Source organism: Ambystoma mexicanum, chromosome 4p (assembly GCF_040938575.1).
Source record: "Ambystoma mexicanum isolate Mex_15411 chromosome 4p, UKY_AmexF1_1, whole genome shotgun sequence".
In the NCBI taxonomy this organism is placed as follows: Eukaryota; Metazoa; Chordata; class Amphibia; order Caudata; family Ambystomatidae; genus Ambystoma; species Ambystoma mexicanum.
In genome coordinates, this window is record NC_090927.1 from 710,044,166 (window position 1) to 710,059,650 (window position 15,485).

The window sequence follows — 15,485 nt, forward strand, 5'->3', positions numbered from 1 at the left end:
GAATGACAAACCTCCCAACATGACAAAGTGTCTCAGAGTACAGACTGCGTCCTCTTGGCATTGTTACTAATGGCAACAGTGGCTATCCCAACTACTAGAGCTTGTTCATTCTTAACCCCCACCACATTCAAGGGCTTCTTCCCCAACAGCCTTTCCTACCTCCATGTAACGTACAACCACTTTTTGACCTGTCGTAGCTGTCAATTCATTTAGAAGTTACGTAATAAGGTTTACATTTGTATTGAATGACATGCATTAAAAAAGTGATTAGGTTGTACTCTTAATGCCTTGGTCAAATTAAACTGAATCCTTTTCCTCTGAGTAGAAACCTGATTACTACTTTTAATACTTTAAATAATATAAAGGCCACATTTCCCTTGCAATGGGTTGTAGAGTGCAAATAAGCTTTGCATGTTTTACGATTGCTGTTTTTGTACATTATGCAGGCTGAAGTGGAGTTGCAGCTGGCACAAGACCGTGAGGAGGAGACCCAGCAGCAGGCAATGCTGGAACAGGAGCGTCGCGACCGTGAACTTGCAATGAGAATCGCACAGAGTGAATCAGAGCTCATAAGTGAAGAAGGACAGACGGATTCATTGCGCAGGTAAAGCATACCACTTTTCTGTTAAGTTTGCCTTTCCCATTGTACTGGTAATCGTATGGACTGACGCATTACTAAAACTTGTTGTGTAAGGGTTTTTGGAATAATGTGAAAAGTGTATTTGTAATGCCTTTTACACAGGAAATAGTAGAAACCACAATCTAGCAAGAAAAAAACAATTGCCTGTGAAATTCTCCTCTTAAGACATTTGTTGAAACTGAGAATAGTCTGTACATTTGCAGAACTTTAAGAATGTAGGGTTTGCAATGAATGGAAATTGAGTGCTGATGTTCAAGGCATGATGAAAACAAACACTAACTTGAAAGGTAAGTCATTATCATATCTCCCTCAGGCATTCCAAATTTGTGAATTGTCTTTTTTGTAAGGCAATTGTGTCGGCTGCCAACCATGGATACCTTCTGGTTATGGATGTCATGGACACTACTCCGGTACAACACAGTCCGTCAATTGTCAAAACCTGTGCATAACCAGGCCAGTTGGGACTTGTGAGTTACTTCTAGAGTAGGACAGGCTGTTTGAGAGCTGCTTTTCCCTGTCTCACGTGACTGTTTCGGGGTTAGTGATTAGTAGTATTACTATCTGAAAAAACCCTGGTTTGGCTTTCCATATATGAAATTACCATTAATAATGGTTCAGTTCAGAAAGTCTTGGGGCCCTTTATTAAAAACCAGCTGGAATAATTTTGGACTATTATGATGAGCCATTGAAAGGCCTGGCCGTACAGGGATTTATGTGGGCCAAGACCTAAGATCCATCTGTGATATGGTGCTCCTCATGCCCAAATTAAGACACCTGGAGTAAAAATGATTTGTGCTTGGATGTGGATTGCTCCCACAGTCGTGCCGACAGTTAAGTATTTGGGGAAACGTAACTCAACCCTTGTGTCCTGCTTAATGACTTTCTGGAAAACATTCCTACTCTTATTCAGGCCCTCCCTCCACTGGGTTGCATGGAGGATGGGGAAGGAGAGTGATCCAGCATGTAAAATGAGCACCCAGCTGTATTTGTATGCAAAAGAGGCACACAACGAATGGACGGTATAATACAGAAAGGGAGAGGGAACCTACAGTTATTCAATCTAAATACTCAACATTAGTAGTACTAACAAAAATGATCATATATGTTTGTATCCACCCTTCTCATAGCCTCCATCCTGCTCCCCTTCAATCCACCATTCAGAACACCTACTGGATTCACACACTTATATCCTCACAAACCCCTGTTTGAACCCCACAGGAAGTAGGGCGAAATCTCAGAGTAATACCGTAGACGACCTTACATCATAAAGAAATGTGACGACTGATCCAACAGATGGAGTGGGATCATACACAGCCCAAAATGGTAGAGTTCACTTCACTAATTGAGGACTCAGCCGCTGTTGCACAATCAAACCAAGGCACTTAAATAGTGCTCACTAGGACGAGAACCCAGAGGAAGCCGTGACCGCATCATTACCCACCTTGAGTACCGTGGTGGGGAAAAATAAGAATTCAACTTTTCAGCAGGCACATCACTGGACAAGATCCAGCAAGTGAATGCCAGGACGGAATTAACATCCTCAAGTAGGGCTGTCTGTTGTTCTGGCTGTGAGGGATCCCAAGTGAACTCACTGAATTGAGGAATATAATTGCAGCCTTTCGTGCTGATATAATAACATTACATCTTTAAAAAACAGCAATCAAGAAAGGTCCAGCCAGCCACCACCAGAGGGCCAAGCCACTAGATTATCACTAGATTATCAAAAAAACGAATAGGAGGGTCTGTAATTGGTGTTGCTGGTCATGTTGTTCATAGTGTTTGTACCCCCCACTTCTCATGCTTCTGGTCATGCTATTGTTTGATTGAGGACTGTGACAATTGAGGGTTCCTCAAATTCTGAAACTACAGCAAGGGAGGAAGGAATATCCCAGGCGGTACCTAATCCCTTGAGTACACCATGTCAGGACTCCACAACAGTGACCGTTTCATATCTTAATAACATAACTCCACCGGTGCCAGCCCTGAATTGTTCAAACTGGAGGGCTTTGTACACTTGAACGAGTTACCAACATTCTTCTTAAATCTTCCTTCAGTGGGTGCACCTCTTGTGTTAGTGCTAACAAGTGAATTACCCTGCTGGAAAAAGGGCCTCTGAAAACACAATCTTGTTAATCTCCAAAATCCTTTTCTGCAAAAACCTGAGAGGTAGAGTGTGGCATAGTGAGTGGATCTGAAAATGGCCAGAAGTACCACATGGGTGGGTAGTGGTCTCATGAGAATTACTGGGCATTTTTACTGTATTCCATCCCGCCCTTTTGAATGTGAATAATCATTTGTCTATTCCCTGCGTCGGATATTTGATTTGTATACAACTATTGGCTTGTTTCTACAAGACAAAACTGTTTTTCCCATACATTTTTATTGGTATTTTTCAAACTTTCCCCAACTTCTCACCCCGGATCCCATCTTCCCCCGCTCAAACACCCCTTCCCAATCCCCTTGCACTGAAATTCTCGATTCCTTTGATGTTAAATCGTCTATAGTCCACATATTCTTCTTCCACCTTCTTCTTACGCATGTCCCTCCTCCTCTTCCCTTCCAAATCGGTGTCCCCTTTTATTGACCCAATCCCAGGAGTTTGAACTTCCTTGGGCACCACACACCTCTTGGGTCCTTCCTTAAGAAGTTTTGCACCAGGTCCCAATCAGAAAGAAAGCCCCCCGAGTCTCCCTGAACAGAGTAAACCACCCACTCCAGTGCAGCAAAGTGCCAAACCTTTCCCACCCATTCGGGGTCCCTCTGCGTTTTTTTTATCTCCAGTTTTGTGCAGTGGCCAATGCCCCTGCCATCATCAATATCACATACAGCTTTCGCTGTGTTTCAATGCCAAGTCTCTGAGTGTTTCTCCTACCCCCAAGATCGCCAAACCTCTATTTCCCCTTCTTTTCACCCCCAAAATGTCCTCAATGGCCCCTTCCATCTTGTCCCAGAACCGTGTAATGTGTAGACACTCCCACCAAATGTGCTCCCACGTCCCTATCGCCCCGCAATCCCTCCAACATTTTGGGGATACCATCGGGAAACACTTGTGGAGTCACAGTGGCGGGGTGAGATGCCACTGGAACATTAACTTCAACCAAATCTCTTGCACTTGAATTGACCTTGTGAGTTTTAGGATATTTACCCATAGCTGAGCCCATTCCTTCTCATCAATCGGGGCCCCCCACTGAAGCTTCCCATTGCTTCATGTAACGCCTGTAATTTTCCACTTCATTCTGTTTGATGTATTTGTACATTTTGCCCACCATTTGTTGGGCCCGAAGTCTGATATAAGCAGTTTTTCAAAAGGTACCAGGGGTCAAGTTGCTGCTTCCTTAATCGTCGGGTGTAGTACCCAAGGCCTTAATTGTGCATAGTGGAATATTTCCCCCTCTGTCACTGAGAAATCTATTTTGCACTGATAAAATGTCTTCATCTCCCCTTCCTCAAACATATCCTGTAGTTTAAGACATCCTCCTTTTTCCCACTCATTAAATGCAGGGGAGTATTGCAGATTATAAGCTACCGGGGTGAATGGTGATGAGAATGTTGTGGATCCTGCTCTATTTACTATTTCATCCCAAGAATCTCCCACTAAGGCTTCAATCTTGCTGAAGTACATATTACTTGACCTATCCCATTTGGGTTTCCAAAGCATCCCCTCACCCGCTCAGGCGGACCCCCCGCTGTGGCGTTGTCCATGTCTCCAGACCTGCCTGTCCTCTTTTACACAGTCCCTAAGCACCCTCGTCTGAGCTGCCAAGTAATATGCCCTGACACCAGGCTCTCCCATCCCACCCTTATTTCTTGGTGTCATTACTGTTCGTGCAACCCTGGGTTTCTTATTGTTCCATATGAATTTACCTGTGTATCTCTGAATGGCTCGAAAAAAGGACTTGGGTACCTTTGTTGGCAGTGCTGTAAAGTAATATAATAATTTTGGTACGATGACCATTTTCAAAACATTAATCCTACTGATCTAAGATATTGACATTCTCCAGCATGGGGTCTGGCATGGATTCACATGCTCATGAATATTCCCCGTCGTCAGGCTGGGAATCCTCGGTAAAGAAAAAATCAGTTTTTGTTTCTGAACTGTCCTTCTACTAATAACCAATCACTGGTCTCTGGGTCATACTGCCCCCAGCCAATGACTGCCCTCTACCTAAGCCCCTCCTCTGGCAGCCATCTTCAGATTTTTACCGCACGTTCAAGTGTTGGGGGTCCCCGTGCTGTAGCTCTTGAGCTTTTACTGTGCATTGCGTTTTTTCGAAGAATTTACTCTTATTTTTTTTTCGGTCTATTCGAGCCCCAAGCTCCACCGATTTTACTTCCGATCAATGGGGACCCATTTCGGAATTATTTATGCCCCTCAAGGGTGGATTTTCGTCGAATGACGCTTCTTGGAGGATTCCGGAAGACCTTTGAGGCCTACGCCGATTCGTACATGCCCCAGGCCAAAGGAGACTCGACACCTACTGGATCGAAACTGTTCAGGAACTGCTCAGGATGTGGATTACAGAATGTCTTCAAGGAAGATGAGCACTCCCGGTGCCTCTACTGCCTTCACGCCGACAAGTTGCACGTAGAGGGAGGGACTGTGTGTTCTGTAAGAACATGTCCACCCGGACAATGAAGGACCGTCGTATCTGCTCACCAACTGGCTGGAGGGGAAGAGCCCAGCAGCAGGTGAGAAGAAGTCAGAGCGGTCTTCTAAGACCTTAGAGGGCGCTCCAGCGATGGGGTCCCAACAAAAAGCAAAGCACCGCAAGTCCGCGGGCACCAGGAGCGCTGTTGGTTCGGGCTCCTCAGCTGCCAGGAAGGGCGCAATGTCACCAATGCCATCATCCACGAGCCAACGCTCTGGCTCAGGGAAAAGGAAGTCGGAGAACCCGGGTAAGCTTCGGGAGAAGTCCCCGTCGATCCCGACGGAGAAAGTCAGGGGGGGGGGGCAAGGCGGTAACCCTCCCCCTAAGGTGAAGGCCTTTGACGCGCCCAAGGTCGTGAAGGAACTGATTCACCTGGCGAAGGGCTCGATTGAAGGAGTCGTGGCGGCCCTGGCGAAGCCTGTGGAGGCTACCCCAGTGGAGATGACTTCCAGGCCTAGAGTTTCCCTGCCACCCCGGAGGGAATCATTTTTCCAGCCTATCGAGAAGACCCCTGTGAAACCCCAGGATGAGAAAGAGAGGGGGGGGCACGGTAGCCATAACAGACACAGATACCACCTCCGAGGAGGAGCTGGCTGGCGTCAAAGCTATCCTGGACAAGAAGTTTGAGGCCTACGGGAGGGATCCCGACGCGATGGATGTGGAGAGCAACGGTGGAGCCGACGAGGAGCTGCGGACCGTGGAGGAAACGGAGGACCCTGCGCCCCAGCCGTCGCTCTCGTCGCAACCGATGCCTACACCACAGGACAATTCAGGAGCTATCTTGATGGCTTTGCAGACCCTGTGTATGGAGATAAGGACAAGGTTGCCCTTACTACCAGCGGACGATCCAGCAGCGCTCCGACCGTCTGGGAGCCCACCGAGCAAGCAGAGGTAAATCCAGCCTCCCCCTCCTTTCCAGCCTTCACCTCCATCCCCTCTACCGAGGGATGAGAGGGGAACGGAGACGGTGACAGACAACGGCGATGGTGACGACGGGATGAATCTCCCATCACCCCCTACCCGGGCCTCCTCCCCCACCCCCCTACTAAATTGGCTCCTTTCACGCCATGATCGCCAGGGCATCTGAGCTTTTCCAGCTAAGCCCCGAAGAGCAGAAGAAGGAAGGTTTCCTCTAGCAATGACGGGAGGTCAAGAGGAAGACCGTCCTCTCAGTCCCGTTACTGGACGACATCTGGGACAAAGGACTGTCCCTGCTGAAGAACCCATCCACGGCCCCTGCGAAGAGGGACTGGTACGAGAAGAAGTACCGAGTCCCAGACTCCGCTCCTATGTGCCTCAGAGCACAGCCGTCCCCGGATTCGGTCATTTCCACGGTGGCCAAGAAGAAATCGGCAGGGGCGACGGTATCAACTTCCACTTCCCCACTGGACGGCGAGGGGAAGAAGCTGGACGCCATGGGATGACAGGTCATCAAGGCAGCCAATGCCCTTGCGATCGTGGCACGCTACGGCAGGGAGCTGTGGTTCAAGATCGCTCCCCTCCTGGACTTCCTCCCAGATGACAAGAGGGCAGAAGCCCTTGAAATCCTGCAAAAAGGCGAGGTGGAGTCGGACCACGCCATCACGGTGGCCACTGACATCGCTGACACCGGTTCTCGCCAGTTGGGCAACAGCTTTTGCCTGCGCTGGCGCGGTTGGCTCAAGGCCACCGATTTCCGTCATGACGCGCAGGCTAGAGTACTGGACGTGCACTTTAACAGAAACAACCTATTCGGGAAAGCGGTGGACGAGTCTCTACAGACCATCAAAGCGGACACCCAGATGGCCCGTGCCGTAGGTGCCCTTCATCAACTTCAGCCATCCTTTCGGACCTCCGGAGGCAAATCTCAAGGCACCTCCAAAGGATTCGGCGGCAGTTCGTCGTACCGCCAAGCTGCCCGTTCCTCGTCGCAGGAAGCCTACAGAGGCCGCAGCAAGACTGGTAGATACCGTCGTCACCAAGGAGCCCAGGGTGGCAAGGCCTCGGCGAAACAGGATTGAACCGGCCGTGACGTCGGGCCCCCACCTAAGCACCCTGGTGGGGGAGGCCAGCTGGCGAACTTCGTCGGCGTGTGGGAGTCCATCTCCAACGACCATTGGGTGCTAGATGACCTGGCCCATGGGCGCACTCTGGAGTTTCAAAGAAAGTGCCCCCATTTCCCTCCTGTGGCCAGGAAACAAAACCACGTTCCACAGCTACTTCTGGAGGTACGAGCCATGCTGAGAAAGGGCGCGATAGAACTCGTCCCAAAGATGCTCCCGGGCTACGGAGTATACTCGCAGCACTTCCTCGTCCGAAAGAAGACCGGCGGCTGGCGACCCATCCTGGACCTTCGGCGCCTCACAAATACATCAAAGCCCAAAAGTTCCGGATGGTTACCCATCAGCACATGCTGGGACAGCTGGAGGAAGGCGACTGGAGGATGCTTACTTTCACATCCCCATACACAAAGAACATCGAAAGTTCCTACGTTTCGTGGTCCAGGGGCGGCACTACCAGTTCAAGGCCCTGCCCTTCAGGTTGAAGTCGGCCCCAAGCGTCTTTACCAAGTGTCTGCCGCCGATGGCGCCTGCAGGGGATCCATGTTTACCCCTACCTGGACGATTGGCTCATCCGAGCACAGTCAAGAGAGCTCGCACACACAGCGAAGACCATCCGCCTGCTCACAGAACTGGGATTCTCGATCAACTTTACAAAGTCCCACTTGGTACCGTCGCAGGACGCCCTGTTCCTGGGAGCCAGACTCGATACAGTGGTGCAGTTGGCTTCACCGTTGGAGGAAAGGACGAAGGCCATCCTGGGCAAGGTACAACGGCTGTTGACCATAGAAGTGGCCAGGGTGAGGTCCATCAAGTCCCTACTCGGCATGATGTCATCTTGCATCTACCTCGTGCGCCTGTGCAGGCTGCGGATGTGACCACTGCAGGAGTTCCTCGAAGCCCGTTGGATGCAAGTGGCGGGGAGCTTCGAAGACAAGATCTCCCTCAACAAGAATTTCCGTCAAGCGATCCGATGGTGGGGCACGCGTGCGCACCTTGCGACGGGCATGGACTTCCAGACCCCAACGCACCAGGAAACGATGATAACAGACGCCTCCCTGGAAGGATGGGGAGTGCACACCGGAGATCTCCACGCAAGAGGCCTTTGCCTCCTGGAGGAGAGGTCCCTGCACATCAATGTCCTGGAGCTCCGGGCTGTGTTCTGGGCCCTCAGGTCTTTCCTTCCGTCCCTCAAGGGCAAAGGCGTATTGATCTTCACTGACAACACCACCACAATGTTCCACATCCGAAAGCAGGGGGGCACCAGACCCCCAGCCCTTTCCAGGGAAGCGCAGGACTGTGGCACTGGGCCGTCGCCCAGGGGATATTCCTGGTACCTTTTCATCTGGCAGGAGTGAAAAACACAGTTGCCGACTCAGCAGGATTTGTGCTCTTGCCACAAGTGGGAGCTTCGGCAGGATAAAGTGGATCTCCTATTTTGACGATGGGGCAGTCCCCAGATTGACCTGTTCGTGACGGCAGCGAACACAAAGTGCCGCAGGTTCACCAGCAGGTTTCCCCAGTCGGTGAGCATGGGCGATGCATTCTCTTTACCCTCGGACGGCCGTGGTCCTGTACGTGTTCCCACCGTTGCCGTTGCTTCTGCGACTCATCAGTCAACTCAGGCAGTCCCGGTGCAGGATGATCCTCATCGAACCGGCGTGGCCGAGGCAGATATGGTTCCCGGACCTTCTGGACTTGTCAGCGTCCGCCCCCCAGTCAAACTGCCCATGGATGCGGATCGTCACACCAGGGAAGGAGGCGCCATCCTACATCACGACCCGGGATTGCTGAACCTGCAAGCATGGTGCATGGCTCCTGTAGCACTAGAATTCGAGGCTACGATATCCCTGCAGACTGCAAGGAGGTACTTGCAAAGGCCAGGGCATCCTCGACTCTTAAGTGCTATGGACATAAGTGGAAGAGGTTCTCTGCCTGGTGCCGTGCACAGAAGATCAGCCCTCCGTGGATTACGGCCCCTCAAGTGCTGCTGTATTTGCTGTCGCTGGCCAAGGCAGGGCTGGCACATGCCTCCATCAAGATCCACCTGGCGGCTATCTCCCGCTACACCAGAAATCCGGGGCTGTCGTCGCCGCCTGGTGAAGGAGTTCATGAAAGGACTGTTCCACTTGTTCCCATCGGCGTGGGAGCTCAACGTGGTGCTAACCAGGCTCGTGGGTCCCCCATTCGAGCCCTTGCATTCGGTGCCGCTGAAGTTTCTATCGTGGAAGACAGCGTTTCTTGTGGCCATCACCTCCGCATGACGAGTGGGAGAGATCCAGACCCTCTCCTGTAAACCTCCATACCTGACATTCCGCGAGACGAGGCTAGTGCTGAGGACGCATCTCTCCTTCATGCCCAAGGTGCCGTCGAACTTCAATCTCAACAAGCCCTTGGTGTTACCTGTTTTCGGCTTGTCTCTTGGTCCTACTGCCACTTTATATGCTACCAAATCTGAAGATGGCTGCCAGAAGAGGGGCTTAGGTAGAGGGCAGTCATTGGCTGGGGGGCAGTATGACCCAGAGACTAGTGATTGGTTATTAGTAGAAAGACAGTTCAGAAACGAAACTGAAACAGATTTTTTCTTTACCGAGGATTCCCAGCCTGACGGGGAATATTCATGAGCATGTGAATCCATGCCAGACCCATTCTGGAGAACAACAGTTACAGGTAAGTAACTTGTTCCTTAGGCCCCATTCCTGTAGTTTTTCATCTACTAAGAGGGAATCGTTTGCTGTGTATAACAAATCAATGTCTTTTGTGATATTGACCCCTAGGTATCTTATAACCTTGGTGGCCCAAGAGTACCTGAAAGACTTTTTAAATTCCTGTTCCTTTTCCACGGGAACCATAAAGTTTGGTATGTCTGATTTATGAATATTTATTTTTAATCCTGCTACTGTCTCAAATTTACTCAATTCCCTATTGAACGCCCTTATCGATCCTTCCAGTTCCCCAATTATTAACAGGTCATCCGCGAATGCGGCTTCCTTATGTATGCGTCCCCCAAATGGAACTCCTACAATGCCAGCCAACTCCCTTATTGTTGCAATTAGTGGCTCTATGTGGATTGCATAGAGTAGAGGAGACCTAGGGCACCCCTGTTTAGTACCTCTTGAGATGCTTACAAACCCGATAGTTGTCCATTAAGCAATAATCGCAAGGTTGGGTTCGAATAGTTAGCTTTTATTTTTTACATAAATATGGACTCTAATCCCATTTCTGCCATAGTGTGAGAAAGGAACTGCCACTACACTGTATCGAACGCTTTTTCAGTGTCGAGAGCGATCAATAAGGCCGGAATCTTCTTTATATTGACATGTTTGATTATTCTCCTAGTGTTGTCCCCAGTTTGTCTGCCCCTTATAAAACCTGATTAGTCAGTGCTAATGAGTCTCGGAAGGAGCTGATCTAGCCGGGAAACTAATATTTTTGTGTACATTTTTGCATCGAAGTTGATTAATGCAATAGGTCTATAGGATGTACAACTTGCTAAATCCTTTCCTGGTTTCGGAAGCAGCACCACCTTAGCCTCATCGTAGGGGTGATCCTTTCCACTGCCCCAAAGTTATTGAACATTGAGACCAGATTTGGGAGCAATTGTTCCGTAAATGCTTTATAAATGTCGGCCGAAAAGCCATTCGGCCCTGGTGATTTGTTGGTGGAGAGTGATATTATAGCCCTACACACCTCCTCCATCATTCTATCTTGTTTCAACTCATTTTCTCTTGTTCAGTTATGGCTGGAAGGTCACATCCTTCAAGGTAATTCAGTTGTACCTGCTCTACAGGATTGTCGGATTTGTATAATTCTGTATGGTATGACTTACATTCCTGGATAATGTACTTTGTCTCCTCCCTCTCATCTCCCTCTCTCTGTTTAATTTTCATTATGGTTCTTGCCGTTTCCTCCTTCCTGAGTAACCTTGCTAACAGCCTATCTGATTTATTCGCCTTTATGTAGTATTTCAGTTTGAGGTACAGCAGTGCACGTTCTGCTTCCCCCGATTGTAAGATGTCTAGTTGCCCCCTTATGGCCCTGTACTCCCGAATTTTCCCACTAGCCTCCACTCCCATTAGTGCCATAACCTTTTTCATCTGTTCTTCCAGGTTCCTCTCTAGGCCTCTTCTCTCTTTGTCTCTTCAAAATTTGATTGCAATAATCCTACCTCTTATTGTTGCATTTAAAGCATCCCACCTTACATGCTGATTAGTGTCTTCCTTTTTATTATCAACAAAGAATTCCTCAATACCCTTTTGTAGTTCTTCCCTCAATATTTCGACCTTAAAAATATAAGCTGGATATTTCCACTTCCATAACCCGGGCGGCTTGTTTTTCCTTTTCATTATCAGGGTTAAGGGGGCATGATCCGATATTGATAGAACTCCCACCTCTATTTCTAGGACCATGCCTAACAAAATCTGCGACACCCACATGTACTTGATCCTGGAGGATGTCTTGTGAACATGAGAGAAGAAGGTATATCCCTTAGTATCCTCCCTCTTTTCCCTCCAAGCATCCCTCCAAGCATCCACCAAAGCATCCACCAAAGCGAGTCTCTCTATTCTCTCCCCCTAAATTGCGTGCCCGCCCTCCCACCACTTCTGCCCTCCTCTGGGTCTCAAGCTATATGAAAATCCCCTGACAGTATGATCTGTCCCTTAGCAACTTTTTCGACCCTGCCTAAGATTTTCTGTATAAAATGATCCTGACCCGTATTGGGTGCGGATAAGGTGGATACCGTAAAGAGTGTCCCCCGTCCCTTCCCAATTCCCCTGTTGGACTGGACATTTTTTGGTAACCCTGAATCTTTTTTTTCTGTGTCGCTGGCTTGGACATGTTTCCTGTAAGGTCAGGATATCAGGTTTTTCCCTTTGGAGGAACCTTGCCAACTTCTTCCACTTCAGGGGTGAGTTCATCCCATTTAAATTGAGACCTGACTCGTAGTCCATCCCTCCTAGCCAGCTCATATGCAGACTCTCATAGTATCTATACTCCCAGTGGAAACTCGTTTTTTCCTCCCTGACCCCTCCAAACCCCCCCCCCCCCCCATCGACTGGGTGGACCAACAGCCTCTAGCCCCTCGCCAACTCGCCTTCCTGAGGAACAAACCATAGTTCAACCCAGCCCTCCCCCCTTGTGCAGGCTCACCCCAGGCTATAGCTTGATTCCAACTCCCACCTTACACCCCTCCCCCCGCCCCCGACTCTTGTATGCAAACAATTCTTGTCCTCCCCGGGCTTCATTATGTAAACTATATTGTGCATTAGGCTCTACCAGAGCACTTGAGAAATTCTTCAGCACAGTCTTTCAGTCCTCTGGACAACGATCTTGGAGCCCCATCTTGTCCCCCCGGTATGCCTTTCTTCCTTGTGTTTTTCTGCTTCAGCGCTGTCCACTCCCAGTCCTTCCTTTTGTCCTGTGTTGTTTTTGTCAGAGCCTTGGTTTCCGTGTCTTCTTCATCTATACCAAGTATATTTGCTCCTTCCCTACAGGACGAGATCCTGTGTTGCCTGCCATCCCACTCGAATACCATGCCAAAGGGGAATGTCCAGCATTACCAAATGTCTTTATCGCGAAGAAAGCTCATCACCGGCCCCATTTTTTTTCCTCTTGTTCAGTGTTATCTGGGATTAATCCTGAACGAGTTGCAGATCTGATCCATTATAGGGCGACTGTTTCACCTTTCTTGCTGCCCCCAGTATTCCTTCTTGATGGGAGTAGTCGTATAAGGCCGGCAAGACGTCTCTCGGTCTTGCCCCTGGTTCTTTCATCAACAGACCGACTCTATGAACCCTGTCCAGCCTCAGTTCAGCTCCATATTTCGGCTCTGCCAAATCAGTAAATATTCGCAAGATTGCTTCCTTAAGATCCTTATCTTGTACTTCTTCAGACAGACCCTTTACCCTAATATTCATTCTCGTGGACCGGTTTTCTAGGTGCTCAGTCTGTAACTCCAGGTTGTGTGTTGCCTGAGGTAGGTATTCTACTAGCTTGTCTTTTTTCCGCACATCTTCTGCAAGTTCCTGCAGTGCAGTCTCGTTAGTGTCCACTCTTTCCTCCAGTTTAACATCACCTTTTATCACCTTTTATCTCCTGCAAGGTTGAAGCAAGATCCTCTTGCATCTTGTCCAGTTGTGCTTGGACTGTCCCTGCAATTTTATCCCCAAAGTCCTGGAAATATTGATTAGAATATCCTGTGTAACCTCTTGGTCTTTGCCTTGGCACACCATAAGTTCCTGTCTTTCCGGGTTACTTTCCCCTTCAGCTAGGCATCCTGAGTCCCTTCTCACATTATTTGTAAAGCACCAACTGGGGTTTTCTTCATACTTTTTGCCAAAGACTGGGTCTCCTTTCCCCTGTTTTATGACATCTTCCACTTTAGCCCTTCTGCGTGGTAGCTGCAACTGGTCCTGAAGGGAGCTCTTCCCCAAGCTTTTGGGCTCTTTGTGGATTATTACCTAGGCCTGTCCTCTCGGCTTAGTTTGTTTTCTGGATCGTTCACAACTTCTCACACCCTGGGGGCACCCTTCACTTTCACCAAAGGCTGATCAGGGCAGCACTGGCTCTCTTTGCATCCTGTTTGGAGCGGTTTTGCCCCAGTGATTGGTTATGGCCACTATTTCTCTGGGTTACTCCACATTACCCCTATCACTGTGGCCCAGGTACTAGGCCAGGTACTAGGCGTCCGGTGTGGTCTCTTTTCCTTGTGGTGGGAGAGGGAGCAGGAGGCGCTATATTGAGTTCCCCACAAAGTCATTAAGGAGGGTAAGGGGCAGGGGTGTCAACGGGACCCTCTCTCTTTGTCCCTCAGGTTCTTAGCGGCTTAGTGCTCCTCTGAGCCTTCTAGGCACATTTTTCCTTTGCTCCCCTCCACCTTGACTTAAAGTTCTAATATGGCCTTCTCCACCTCCCCTTAATGCGGCGCTGCGGAGCCTCCTGGGGGCATCTGGCGGCTGTCCCTCCACCAAACTCCTCCACCTGCCTGGATGGGACTCTGCAGGTACCTTTGCTCTTCGGCACAGTGCCTCCGATTCCCCAGGGCTGCACTGGTTGACTCCTTCTCTCTTCATCAACCGGCCTGTTTCGCCTTCCCGGGAGCATCCGCTGGGTTTCCCACGTCGTTGCTCGCTGGCTGATCGGGTGAGTAGCACTTCTGTATTTTCTTGATTTCAGCCCGATCTCGAGTCCAGCATGGCTCCTCCAAGGTCTGCTTCCACTGCTCTTCTAATCCACACCCTGGGAGGACATTTCTTAAGTTATTTCAAGATTAAGTAGAGTCGGGGGACAGGAGAGCTACAATTACGTTGCTCTCCTGCCGGTGGCCATTTTGGAATCTCGACACAAAGTATTTGTAACCCAGGAGCTAGAGGGTGTGCAAGGAGACCAAACCCAATGATAGAAAGTGGGGATGGGGCGCAACCAAGTCATCTGGTCCAGATGGTTTTTGGGTAATTTTAATTTAACAGTAATAATAGTTGTAATACTCTCTTAAGGATGGATGACGAAGATTGACTAAATTACCAGGCTAAGTGGGACATGGAAAGCGACATGAAGTGGCAGGGGGCCAGCCATACGGCAATGCTCGGAGGTGATAATTTGTGTTGCTATTATTTGCTGTGTTCTAAACCACTATACAAGTGTAAAGTCAATAGCAATGTTAGACCTAAATTCCACAGACACTCAGTTGTTTTGTATGTCATGGGATACCGCTGGTTTAAGTAATAAGCTTGCAGATCATAATTGGCAAGAATGGATGAGGAAGACAGTACGGTTGTTGCTGTTCAGGTAAGTTGGCATTTGTCTCCCCAAGAAATGGGTGGGTATATGGTCTTAGAAAAGTTTACAAAGAGAAACATGAAAAGCCTTCTTTCTGGAGGATCATCAATCTGGAACTCTTCTGCATTAAGATGGATATTTTGTGAAATATTTGTAGGCATGGATAATCTGTGCATATGGAAAGGGTCGACAATTGTGTAAATTGTGTGGCGTTAATTTGTCTACTGCACCCCACAGATATATTGACTTAGTGCAGTGTGACAAATTGAGTGACTTGTTGAATTAGCTGGATAACCTTGATGCGGTAGCTTGAGAAGCCTTGGGTGGCCCTGCCTTTGTTAATATCCTTGCCGATTTCAGTGGCAAGTTAAGCAATCA

The 15,485-nt window shown here is 49.0% G+C and overlaps 1 protein-coding gene across 8 annotated transcripts in view; it reads left to right on the top strand.

Annotated features, from left to right (window-relative positions):
* The window catches only part of MYO6 (myosin VI), a 1,279,197-nt gene that overhangs the window by 1,096,432 nt on the left and 167,280 nt on the right, over positions 1-15,485 (top strand). For all 8 annotated transcript variants that reach the window (XM_069606282.1, XM_069606276.1, XM_069606277.1 and 5 more), the window contains exon 28: positions 447-604. In XM_069606282.1, coding sequence (XP_069462383.1) covers positions 447-604 — 158 coding nt within the window. The remainder of the gene's footprint in view (positions 1-446; positions 605-15,485) is intronic.